This window comes from Canis aureus, chromosome 26, assembly GCF_053574225.1.
Source record: "Canis aureus isolate CA01 chromosome 26, VMU_Caureus_v.1.0, whole genome shotgun sequence".
In the NCBI taxonomy this organism is placed as follows: Eukaryota; Metazoa; Chordata; class Mammalia; order Carnivora; family Canidae; genus Canis; species Canis aureus.
The window spans coordinates 28,213,368-28,226,174 of NC_135636.1; the positions used below are offsets into that span (position 1 = coordinate 28,213,368).

General features: G+C 42.5%; 1 protein-coding gene and 1 long non-coding RNA gene across 6 annotated transcripts in view; one reads left to right on the forward strand and one right to left on the reverse strand.

Annotated features, from left to right (window-relative positions):
- LOC144298204 (uncharacterized) overlaps positions 1-1,045 on the reverse strand; it is a 29,261-nt gene extending 28,216 nt beyond the window's left edge. For 2 of the 3 annotated variants that reach the window (XR_013365161.1, XR_013365160.1), the window contains exon 1: positions 887-1,045. This is a non-coding gene — a long non-coding RNA (uncharacterized LOC144298204). The remainder of the gene's footprint in view (positions 1-886) is intronic. The other variant, XR_013365162.1, reaches the window with a different exon arrangement.
- A 235-nt stretch (positions 1,046-1,280) lies between these two features.
- CBFA2T2 (CBFA2/RUNX1 partner transcriptional co-repressor 2) overlaps positions 1,281-12,807 on the forward strand; it is a 145,959-nt gene continuing 134,432 nt past the window's right edge. The window contains exon 1 of one of the 3 annotated variants that reach the window (XM_077872763.1): positions 1,281-1,440. In XM_077872763.1, the coding sequence (XP_077728889.1) occupies positions 1,407-1,440 (34 nt within the window). In that variant the 5' untranslated portion in view covers positions 1,281-1,406. Of the gene's footprint in view, positions 1,441-1,575; positions 1,784-12,807 lie in introns of those variants that run through there. The other 2 variants (XM_077872765.1, XM_077872768.1) reach the window with 2 other exon arrangements.

Sequence of the window (12,807 nt, forward strand, 5' to 3'; positions counted from 1 at the left end):
GCCGTCTTAGTACAGTAATTCATTTTTTAAAAAAGATTTTATTTATTTATTCTTGAGAGACACAGAGAAAGAGAGAGAGGCAGAGACAGGCAGAGGGAGAAGCAGGCTCCCCTCCATGCAGGGAGCCTGATGTGGGACTTGATCCCTGGTCTCTAGGATCACACCCTGGGCTGAAGGCAGCGCTAAACCACTGAGCCACCAGGGCTGCCCTATGCTGTCTTAGTACATAGAGGAGTTTGGAATTTTAAAAATTATTTATTTATTTATTTATAAAATAGTTTCCATGCACAATGTGGGGCTTGGACTCATCACCCTGAGATCAAGGGTCACATGCTCTCCTGACTGAACCATCGAGATGCCCTGGAGTTTGTAATTTTTAATCTCGTTTTAATTTTAATTCCTGTTTTTGAGTTTTGGGGAGGCAGAATAGTTCAGAGTATCTGGGTTCCAATCCCATCTCTGCTTTACGCTAACAGTAAGGAGGAGGCAAGTAGGTTGGTGGGAAAGGCCCTTCTGCATGTATAGCAAAGGGAAAATAATACCCTGTCTCCCTCATTGTGAGGATTAACTGGAAGAGTGTATGGTAATTGCGCCTGAAGATGATAAAGAGCTCAGTAATAGACATGATAGCTAATGGTTATTAATATCACGATGACATTTTATTTTTTAAAGACTTATTTATTTGTTTTATGATAGATACAGAGACACAGGCAGAGGGAGAAGCAGGCTCCATGCCGGGGGCCCGACGAGGGACTCGATCCGGGCACTCCACGATCGCGCCCTGGGCCAAAGGCAGGCGCCAAACCGCTGAGGCACCCAGGGATCCCGATGACGACATTTTTAAACATTTGGAATAGGGTTGGCCAAAAAGGGGGAAGTGACTTACCCAACAACCTGCTCCGGGCGAGCAGGCCTTAACCTGAACTCAGGTGCCGCGCGGTCCCCTCCCCCCTGAGCCCCGCCTCCGAGGGCCCCGCCTCCGCCTCAGGGCCGGGCCCCTGCCCCGGCCACAGCCGGAAGCCCAGCGCCAGACGAGTGGGCCAGGCGCGTGACGGGCGCGCATGACACAGGAGGGGCGGGCCTGAGAAGCTGGGTGCTCTGGGATAGGGCCTCAGGTGCGCGCGGAAGGGGCGGGGCGGGTCAGGGGGCGGGGCTTAGCTGGAGGGGCCTTGGGGCCGGGCTTCCGCGTGCGTTGGTCCGGCGGCCGAGGGCGCGCGGCGGGGGCGTGCCCGGCGGGCGGGGCGGAGCCAACCGGGGGGCGGGGCGGCGCGCGGCCTAACGGCGGCTGCGGCGGCGGCGCCTGTGCTGTGGCTGGCGAGCGTCGGGGCTTCAGGTCCCGCGGCGGCGCCCGTGAGGAACCCGGGCCGCGGGTGGAAGCGGGAGCCGCGCGGTGGAGGCGCTTGGCGATGGTGGGCGTCCCTGGAGCGGCCGCCTTCCAGCGTAAGCAAGGCGGGAAGGCGGGAGGCTGAGGGGGGCGTGTGAGGGGCCTTCTGCTCCACAAGCGCGAGCTCCCGAGAGGCCCCCGGCGCGAGGCGGAGTTGGGGAAACTGAGGCTCGAGGCAGGGCGGCGGATCCAAGGTCACGCGGCGGCCCGGGCCTTCCCGGGTGCGCGAGGCCGTCCGGGCGCTTCCTGCGTCTCCCCGAGGGCTCGGGGCTCGCGATGTGAGCTAAGCTGTGGGGACCGCGGCCTCGGAGCCCAGGCCCTGCCGGAGTCTGTCCGACTTACCGGCGGACAAGGATTGTTTTGTTCTCCCGGCGCTGGGGCCACTAAGTCCGACTCTGGGTAAGTATTACACACGCCCAATTTCAAGGGGTGTGTGGCGGATGGTGGAGGAGGCGAGGATGGCCTCTGAGGGGGCCTGTTGAGTGCGGGCTCAGGGATCAGACTGCCTGGGTTCACGTCTTGGCTCCCCCGCTGAGGGGATGTGACCTTGGGTCTTTCTGAGCCTCAGTTCTTTCTTCTGCAAAATGGGGGTGTGAAGAGTATTTCCACCCCTACAACCCACGCCAGGGTTCTTGGCTTTTGTGGGGCCAGTAGAACGCTTGGCCCAGGCTGGGACATACACAAGGGTGAAAACTGTTATTATTGTAATCGCTGATAAACCTTATCCAGGGTGAACCTCTCTCGGAAAAGCCCGAAATTGCGCTCTGGTTGTTAAACAGATGTTTTAAGATTTTGTCTTAGGTTGGTCCTGCTTTATGATGATCCACTTGTTTTTCTTACCTCCATTTCTCCATTCCAGCATTTGTCTAGTGTTCCTCCTAGAAATTTTGAGATCCTGGGGGGGGAGGGGTGGTATCTCTTAATAACAGTAAAATTTTAATTGTTTCTGGTTACAGTAGCAGTGATAGCATTTTTTTTTTTGATAGCATTTTTTGATCGGGCGTTTTGCATTCTATTCATGTAATATTTATTAAATCATTAAGTAAAAAGTACCATTCTCGGCCCTGGGAATATAGCAAAAAACTGAATATACCACACATAGTCTTTTGAGTTTGATCTGGGGAGAGGGAAGACAAGGCAAAAGAGGAAACAGGTAAGTCCATTTTGCCTGTTTTCTCTTCATTTAATCCTGGTGGTAGTATAAATAAGAGTTAAATATTTGAATATGCCTATTTTGCAGCAGATGAAATTGAGGAATGGAGGGAACCCTGTGATCTAGCCTCAGAGCCTTCAGTCTTTCATATAAAAGGGAGGCTTTATGCCTCCTCTCTTTGATACTCATTAAAAGTTGGATTACAGAAATGGAAAGTAGGTATGCAACGCCTCTTCATAGTCAGGCCTGCAGTTGCTGCTTTTGATAGTTTGATCCTTTCCTCTCGAAACTTAAAATGAGAGAGAGGCAGAGGTGACCCTTTAGGGTCTAAGATGCACCATCTCATAAAGTGAAAGGGCTTTGTGAACTTAAATTTTTTATGTCCATATCTGCTTTATGCAATTTTCAGTTTAAAATATACCCTCAAGTACAATTTTTGGCTCTATTATGTAACAAAGATTGATTGATTTTAGTGTTCCTAATAGAATTCTAGTTTACATTCTTAGCATGCTTAATACACTTTTTCTTTTAATCTGGAAGCATATAATAAATTGCATTAAAATATCGAGAGGATTTTTTCAGTGAGGTTTCCATGATACAGTTGGATTCAGCATTGACCATCTGCTAAGCACTAGGGCCTGTACTAATGTAGGGCTTACAAAGATGAATAAAGCAGGCACTTGCCTCTAAGAGCTTACCTATAGTCTTGATTGGCTAATGTGTTTAACTGAAGTGCTGGGCAGAGAATGAAGGAGCTCAGAGTCCTTGGGGGAAGTAGTCTAGAGCATTGGCTTCAAATGTTTTTACTGTTCTATCAGTAGATAGGGTTCAGTATGAACACATGTGAATGTTTTAAGTTGCAATTACAGTGCTAACTGTAGTCTATTTTATGTACATTTTATAACACGTGCAAAAATAGACATTTTGCAGAGGATGAGCTAAAACAAATATAAGTAGAAGTTCCAATATCGTCTTTTTACACCCTGGTGTGAATGATAACTATGCATCTTGAGGATGGGGACCATTGGTCTTGTAGTGGGACCTTCTCAACCCCTGAGGTCTGTTGAGATTTCACTTCTGGAGTTGTGCCTAGGTTGAAATCTTAGGGTCCAATCCTATTAGCTTTGAGACTTTGGGTACATTATTTAACCTTTCCGTGCACTTGATTTTCCTCATCTCTTAAAATCGAGTTGATGGGAGTTTCTGCTTCATTTGCAGTTTTGTGATGATTGATAATATATATGGTAATTATACGGTAATATATGTAGAGTACTTACACTGTGCTTGACCCACTATTTTGGATGCCGTTTATGGGTATGAGTAAGACTTAGGATTTCACAGTCTAGTAGGGGCCTTGGCACCTCTTTGTGGATAAAGTTCTTTAAGTGCTCGAAACAAAGTCTTTTGGGAATACATGGTAGGAATAACTAATTGTTCTTTAAGGTTCCAAGTAAGGTTTAGGTGAGGAGGTGACATTTGAACGAGGCCTAAGGAGGGGTTTTTTCCGGGAGGAGGAGAGGTAGACCTCTTTTGATACTGAGCGGATACTTGGATACTTTTGAGGGTTTAGTGAGTAGTTCTCCAGATCTGGACCTGCAGGGAACCCCATTAAAGCTTGTATACCTTGTTAATAGGATAACAGTGAGTTCTGGCTGGAGTTGTTACTGGTAGGGGCCAGATGGCAAGGAAGCCTATTCCAGAACTTTTCACAGCACCACAGCTCTTTTCTCTCTGATGACACTTACCTCATTCTGCCTTCTTAGTTATCTAAGAATATAAACTCCTAAATGTAAGTTCCTTAAGAGTTTTAGTATCTGCATTTTTGTGATCTTGCTTTGCCTAACAAGGTAAGTGGAAAGTCCATAAGCATGGAGAAAGGTATAGAAGTCATTGGACCTTCAAGAAATTCTAACAGTTACAAATAAAATGGTAAATGACCATACTTACTAGTGACAACTTGATTACAAATATGGTAGAAAAACAAAACAAAACAAAACAAAACAAATATGGTAGATAGGCCCTGTGCATTACTATTTAAAAGGGGTGAGAATTGTCATGTTCAGTAACACTTTCCTTATCTGGCATTTGACCAATAACATAAAAGAAGAGATGTGAAAGTATACCAGAAAGACTTCCTGGAGATTGAATTAGGTACCTTCCATTTGGTCTTCTCTCCACTTTTTTTTTTTTTAAGATTTTATTTATTTATTCATGAGAGAGAGAGAGGCAGAGACACAGGCAGACAGAGAAGCAGGCTCCATGCAAGGAGCCTGACGTAGGACTTGAACCTGGGAATCCAGGATCACACCTTGAGCCAAAGGCAGGCGCTCAACCGCTGAGCCACCCAGGCTTCCCTCTTCTCTCCATTTGTTGCCTGTTTTCTGCTCTGAGAGGCCAACTTACCTATAGGAACTACATCAAGAGCTTCCTTCCTGTCTGAGGTTAGGGAATTTTCATTTCCCTGATCCCTTCCTATGGATGTTGTCTCTAGTTGGTTGTGTATTTTATTTTATTTTATTTTAATTAATTAATTAATTAATTAATTAATTTATTTATGGTTGTGTACTTTGAATGAAGATTGCTATTCCTCTAAAGGAGATCCACTCTAGGACTTGCTCCTTCTGGATTTGGAAAGTTTTTTTTATGTGCTTTGTCCTCTGGCTTAGTGTTCTCTCAAGTCTCAGGATACTACAACTATCCCTTGTGATAATCTACCTTAATAATCCTGTTTTTAAACCCTCCTTGAAAAAAAAAAAACCCCTCCTTGAATTATCCTTACTCTGGAGTATGCTATCTTTCTTGCTGGGACCATGACTATGATTGAAGCTTGTATATTTTGTTAATAGCCTAACATCTCAAACTTTCACTCAGAGCTCACTCATCCTGTACATTCTTCAAACAAAGATACTTGTCTGAGCCCAATTTATAAACAGATTTTAAAGTTTATTTATGGGCAGCCCCAGTGGCGCAGTGGTTTAGAGCCGCCTGCAGCCCAGGGTATGATCCTGGGGACCCGGGATCGAGTCCCATGTCAGGCTCCCTGCTTGGTACCTGCTTTTCCCTCTGCCTGTGCCTCTGCCTCCCCAACCCCCCCTACCCCCCACCTCCCCGTCTCTCTCTGTCTCTCATGAATAAATAAATAAAATCTTAAAAAAATAATAAAGTTTATTTATTTAACTTCTACACCCAACATGGGCCTCAAACTCATGACTTCCACTTCCAACTGAGCTGGCTAGCCACTCCCTTGTAAGCAGATTTTCTTTTCTTTTCTTTTCTTTTCTTTTCTTTTCTTTTCTTTTCTTTTCTTTTCTTTTCTTTTCTTTTCTTTTCTTTCTTTTCTTTCTTTTTTCTTTCCTTTCCTTTCCTTTCCTTTCCTTTCCTTTCCTTTCCTTTCCTTTCCTTAACTTTCCTTTCCTTTTCTTTCTTTTCTTTTCTTTTCTTTCTTTCTTTCTTTCTTTCTTTCTTTCTTTCTTTCTTTCTTTCAATTTTTATTTATTTATGATAGTCACACAGAGAGAGAGAGAGAGGCAGAGACATAGGCAGAGGGAGAAGCAGGCTCCATGCACCGGGAGCCTGACGTGGGATTTGATCCCGGGTCTCCAGGATCACGCCCTGGGCCAAAGGCAGGCGCTAAACCGCTGCGCCACCCAGGGATCCCTTCCTTCTTTATTTATTAAAGATTTTTATTTATTATTTGAGAGGAGAGTATGCCTGCATGTGTACCCCAGTACAAGCAGGAGGAGTGGCAGAAGGAGAGGGAGAAGCAGACGCCTCCACCCCCCCCACCCCCCCCACCCCCCCACTGAACACGGAGCCTGAGGCATGGCTCTGAGCTCATGACCTGAGCCAAAGGCAGATGCTAAACCAACGGAGCCACACAGGCACCCCTTGTAAGCAGATTTTTAAAAGCAACAAATCAGATGGAAAGGTGGAAGGCTACCCCAGGTAAGCATACTGACAGTGAGAGGGTCTTATCCTCTCCTGTGGTCCTTATCTATTATGCCACACTGATGCATTTAGTCATTTTCCTCCAAACTGTTGGATGAGGGAAAAAAAAAAACCCACAAAAGTTAGAAGCACCATAATCTATGACCACACAATTAAGACCAGTTAAATTGCAATTAGGAGCCTATTCAAAAAGGCAGAGATACATGAGACAGGTTGTTAATCATAATGGAAAAAGAAGAATTTGCAGGCAAATTTGGGTTTGAGCCCCAGTTCTGGGAAGTTTTTCAAGTTTTGAGACTTTGTTTAATCTATAAATGACAATTCTTGCCTAATAATGATAATAACTAATAGTGAATGCTTATTTTTTTATTTTAAAGATTTTATTTTATTCATGAGAGACACAGAGAGAGAGAGAGGCAGAGATACAGGCAGAGGGAGAAGCAGGCCCCATGCAGGGAGCCTGATGTGGGACTTAATCCTGGGTCTCCAGGATCATGCCCTGGGCCAAAGGTGGCGCTAAACCCCTGAGCCATCCAGGGATCCCCTGAATGTTTATTTTGGGACAGATATCATGCACTTACCTTTTGCCTTTTAATCCTCCAGTCTTTTAGGTGGGTGTATATCCTGATTTTACAAATTAGGTGACTGACTCAGAAGTTACAGAACTAACAAATGACCAAGCCCAGATTAAAAGTCTAGATCTTTCGGACAGCAGAGCTTGAGCTCTTAACATTATGATAGCTCTTATTTAAAATGTGTTAAAAAAAAAAATAATAAAATAAAATGTGTTGACTGGGACAGCCTGGGTGGCATGCTGCCTTCAGCCCAAAGCGTGATCCTGGAGACCCCGGGGTCAAGTCCCATGTCGGGCTTCCTGCATGGAGCCTGCTCCTCCCTCTGCCTATGTCTCTGCCTCTCTCTCTCTCTGTCATGAATAAATAAATAAAATCTTAAAAAAAAAAATAAAATAAAAAAAAAAATGTGTTGACTGGGGCATCTGGTTGGCTTGGTTAGTGGAGCATGCGATTCTTGATCTCAGAGTTGTAGGCTGGAGTCCCCCGTTGGGTGTAGAGATTAATTAATTAGTTAATTTATTTTAATTTTTTTAGTTAATTTATTTTGGTAGAGAGTAATTAAAACAATTTTTTTGAAAGATTTATTTATTTATTCATGAGACAGAGAAGCAGAGACACAGGCAGAGAGAGAAGCAGGCTCCCCACTGGGAACCCCATGGGAGCTCGTGTAGGACTCCATCCAGGATCCCAGGATCATGCCCTGAGCCAAAGGCAGCCGCTCAATCGCCCAGTTACCCAGGTGTCCCCGAAAAGATCATTTAAAAGATAGTATACAAGAAATGAATGCAGTACTAGGATCAAGATGAGTTAATTCACTAAATTCATACCTCTTCCAGGATAAAGAAAAAAATGAGAGGAAAGAGCTGTGGAAAAAAGATTTCTCACTTGCTAGTTTTATCCTCATTCCTTAAAGTATAGTTTTGAACCTAATAGTATAGAAAACAGTCACTGAATTATAAAGATTTACTTCAAATTTATGAAAGCTTGAAGGCTTAATGAGGGACAGTATCTCCCTGGTTATTGTTTTTGCTTTGGTAAGATTACCAAGAAGAGAGGCCTTATTATTATCCCTGTACTGACTGGCCCCATGTGCAATATGAGCTAGTATATGTACAAGTGACAGGTCCTGTCTCTGGGTTTTATTATGGCTGGTTAAGTAGCTTTTTGCCTTCATCTCTGGTTTCTGTCTCTAGCTCCTTGAAGGCCTTGAGGCTATCTGAAATTATAGAGGCTGGGGTACCATAAATTAAACTTGTGAAATGAGTCCATTGCAGATATGTCAAGTGAGCTGGACTTTTAAGTCCAGTCAAATTCTTTAAAAAGAGGGTCTTTGCTAGGTTTTCTGAAGGGTGTTTTTCATATATGTCATTTTATGTAATTCTTGGAACAACCTCGGGAGGGAGTTAGCATCTCTGTTTTACAGATGAGGAAGTAAGGCTCAGAGAACTTACATAAATTGCCCAAGGTCACACAGTTAAATCAGTAGCAGATGCACTATTCAAACTTAGTTCAATCCTCGTGTTGAGTTCACTCATTTTACATTGAGACTTGAGTCTAAAACCCACTGTTTTTTACTAACCCACTGTTCCTTTTTACTGACTGGAGGTTTTTAGACACATATTCCTTGGATCCCCGTATTCCCTGAAGATACGTGATTTCCTGTCATCTATCTTCAGCAACTGTCTTGCCCTAACATCTTCTCTTATTAAAAAAAAGTCCTAGGAATTGGAATATCATCTAGAGAACACTACTATACTAGGTCTTGATATTGTTCTGAGGTATCCTGAATTAGCCTTAGAGATGAATTTTTTAAAAAAGGCAACAGGAATTCTCAGCATCCTTTACCAATTTATCCCATATGTTTCCTGATCTTAGCAGTGAAAACAGATGACGGCAGTGAACATCAAAAGCCCCAAAAATGTCCATATTAATTTTGCATGGCCCCATGAGGAGCTGTCAAATATGGATCATCCAACATAGTATATGGACTTACACAGTGAACCTTTAGTTTGGAATGTGGCTCTTTAAGATTTGGTTCTACTCTTCTATTTTGTATTGCCATAATTCAATGCAGAAATCAAAGTATAATTTAGAATAACCCAGAGCTAGGTATCCTTCTGTCTGGATTTATAGCTTTGGAGTTGGCTAGACCTTTCAATTAAATTAGCTGATGGCGACAAATATGTAATCTGACCTCCCCAGCAGCTCAACTGCAATGTTAATACCAGGCATAGCACAGCTCCCTTGACACACTACTTTGACCTTTTCCTCTCTTACAAATGTTTACCTTATTCCTTTGTTAACTTAGCCATCTCCATGCAGAGTTCATGCCTGCTTTTAATTTTTCAAAGACACATGAGAACAGACATTGGATGGCACAGATTTATTCACTTTTACCTTATATCCCTAGAACTACACTAATCATACAGTTTTCTGTAATTCCTATGTATTTTTTATTTTTATTTATTTATTTTTAAATATAGCAGACAACTTTCTGCCCCGAAATGACTTAGAGTTATCTTTTTTTTTAAATTTTTATTTATTTATGATAGTCACAGAGAGAGAGAGAGAGAGAGAGAGAGGCAGAGACATAGGCAGAGGGAGAAGCAGGCTCCATGCACCGGGAGCCCGACGTGGGATTCGATCCCAGGTCTCCAGGATCGTGCCCTGAGCCAAAGGCAGGCGCTAAACCGCTGCACCACCCAGGGATCCCCTCCTATGTATTTTTTTTTTTTTCCCTCCTATGTATTTTTAAAGCTAGTTTTTACACTCTTCTTACCACTACCTGCTCCGTGCCTCTCCTCTCTATAAAATCTAAAATACTAGTGACATTTTTCTTTACCAAAAATGTGGCAAGGCTTTTTGGTCCTTAATATTGAGGAAGTGATTATATCTTTGATTTTATTTCCCTCTAGAGAATTGGAGCCAACCTTGAAGGGAGTAAAGGCAGGCATAAAGCAAGTCCTCTTTATGACTGAGAGTAAACGTAGAGGTGGTTTAGGAGAAGGAAGTTCTAAGTGGTAAGGAGGTAGGGGAAGAGGTGTGATGTTGGTTTTAGTTTCTCCAGCATTCATTCTCCAGCCGCTTAGGGTCAGCAGCTCCAGTTTTTGTATGCTTCACCTTAATTTTCCCTTGGTTGGTTGGTCTGGATAAGTGGTTTTTGTTTCTTTTCTTTTTTTTTTTTTTTTTTAGATTTTATTCATTTATTCATGAGAGACACAGAGAAAGGCAGAGACATAGGCAAAGGGAGAGGGAGAAGCAGGCTCTCCTCAGGGAGCTGGATGTGGGACTTGATCCCTGAACTTCAGGATTACCCCAGCTAGCCAGGTGCCTCTCTGGCTAAGTGGTTTTATCTATACCCTTAACCTCTTCTTAAGTTTGCTACATGATACTATAAGGTGCTTTAGAAAAACACAAACATATACAAGGATGGTGATTTGCATTATAAAAAACTTTTTGTACTCTTTTTAAGTTTGTACTTTGCCACAATTTTATTTTATTTATTTATTTATTTTATTTTTTATTTTTTAAGATTTTATTTATTTATTCATGAGACACACACACACACACACACACACACACACACAGAGGCAGAGACACAGGCAGAGGGAGAAGCAGGTTCCATGCAGGGAGCCCGACACAGGACTCAATCCCGGATCTCCAGGATAGCACCCTGGGCTGAAGGCAGCCCTAAACCGCTGAGCCACTGGGGCTGCCCCACAATTTTAAACTTAAGAAAAAGTTGCAAAACTGGGACGCCTGGGTGGCTCAGCGATTGAGCACCTGCTTTCGGCCCAGAGCATGATCCTGGAGTTGGGGGATCCAGTCCTACATCAAGATTCCTGCATGGAGCCTCCTTCTCTCTCTGCCTATATCTCTGCCTCTCTCTGTCTGTCTCTTGTGAATAAATAAATAAAATCTTTGGAAAAAAAAAGAAAAAGTTGCAAGACTAGTATTAAAATTCCTGTTTGTTCTTTACCTTAATTCCTCAGATGTCAACACTTTACTATTTTTCTGTTTCTGTTTATACTGTGTATTATTACTTTTCTTAACCCTTTTAGTGCAAGTTACAGCTGTGATAACTCTTTACCCTAAATAATATAATGTATATTTACTATAAACTAGGCCATTCTCTTATATAACCACAATATACTTATCAAAATCTAGAAATACTCTTGATATAATAGTATTATCTAATAATAGTATTTGAATTTTGCCATTTATCCCAATAATGTTATTTATAGGAAAAAAAATTTTTTTTCTAGTCTAGGATCCAATCCAGGATATATATCATATTTAGTTTTCTTGTCTCTATAGTCTCCTTCAATTTGGAAGAATCCTTTGGTCTTATCTTTTGTGACCTTGAGTCTTTTTAACAATGTAGGCCTTTTTTTTTTTTTTTTTTGGTAGAATGTCCCTCAATTTGAATTTGTTTTCCTTATGAATAAATTCAGATTTTACATATTGGCAGGAGTATCACAAAGGGAAATTAGATCCTTCTCAGTGCACCATATCAGGAGGCACATGATGTTCATTTGCCCAGGACTGTTGATGTTTGATCACTTGCTTAAGACATTGTCTGCTTGGTTTCTCCACTATAGAGTTAATATTTTTTCCTTTTTAATGAGTAAGAATTAATGTGGGAAGATACTGAATTTATATAAATATGTTGTTATCAAACTTTGCTTGGTTTCTCCACTATAGAGTTAATTTCCTTTTTAATGAGTAAGAATTAATGTGGGGGGGGGGAGATACTGAGTTTATATAAATATCTTGTTATCAAACTTTTGCCTACTAGTTTTAGCATCTATTTTGATAATGCTTGCCTGAGTCAATTTTTACTATGATATTTGGACTATGATTTTCTATTTCTATTAGTTCTTTATTTACTAGTTAATATTCTATTACAGAGCATTTCCTTAACCATATTTATTTACATATATTAATGTGGGTTCTTATTTTAGTAGGTTATAGTCTGTTATTTATTGTGTATGTTATTTATTTATTTATTTATTTATTTATTTTTAAAGATTTTATTTATTCATAGAGACACAGAGAGAGAGAGAGAGGCGGATACAGGCAGAGGGAGAAGCAGGCTCCATGCAGGGAGCCTGACATGGAACTCGATCCCGGGTCAGCAGGATCACGCCCTGGGCCAAAGGCAGGTGCCAAACCTTCTCAGCCACCCAGGGAATCCCAGATTTATTTATTTTTATTTTATTTTTTTTTAAGATTTATTTATTATTATTTTTTAAGATTTTATTTATTCATGAGAGACAGAGAGAGAGAGGCAGAGACACATTCAGAGGGAGAGGCAGACTCCATGCAGGGAGCCTGACTCAGAACTCGATTCCGGGACCTCAGGATCAGGCCCTGGGCCGAAGGCAGGCACCAAAACAAACCTCTGAGCCACCCAGGGATCCCCCTTATTTATTATTTTTAAAACATTATTTGAGAGCTATCAAGCAAGCTAGCATGAGCTGGGGGAGGGGCATAGAGAGAGGGAGAAGCAGACTCCTCGCTGCTCACAGGGCCCCATGTGGGGCTCAATCGCAGGACCCTGAGATCATGACCTGAACTGAAGTCAGATGCTTAACCAACTGAGCCATCCAGTGCCCCTGCCACCCCTTTTCTCATATATTCATTCATTCATTATGAGAGACAGAGACTCAAGAGACCTAGGCAGAGGGGGAAGTGGCTCTCTGTGGTGAACCCGATGTGGGGCTTGATCCCAGGACCCGAGCCAA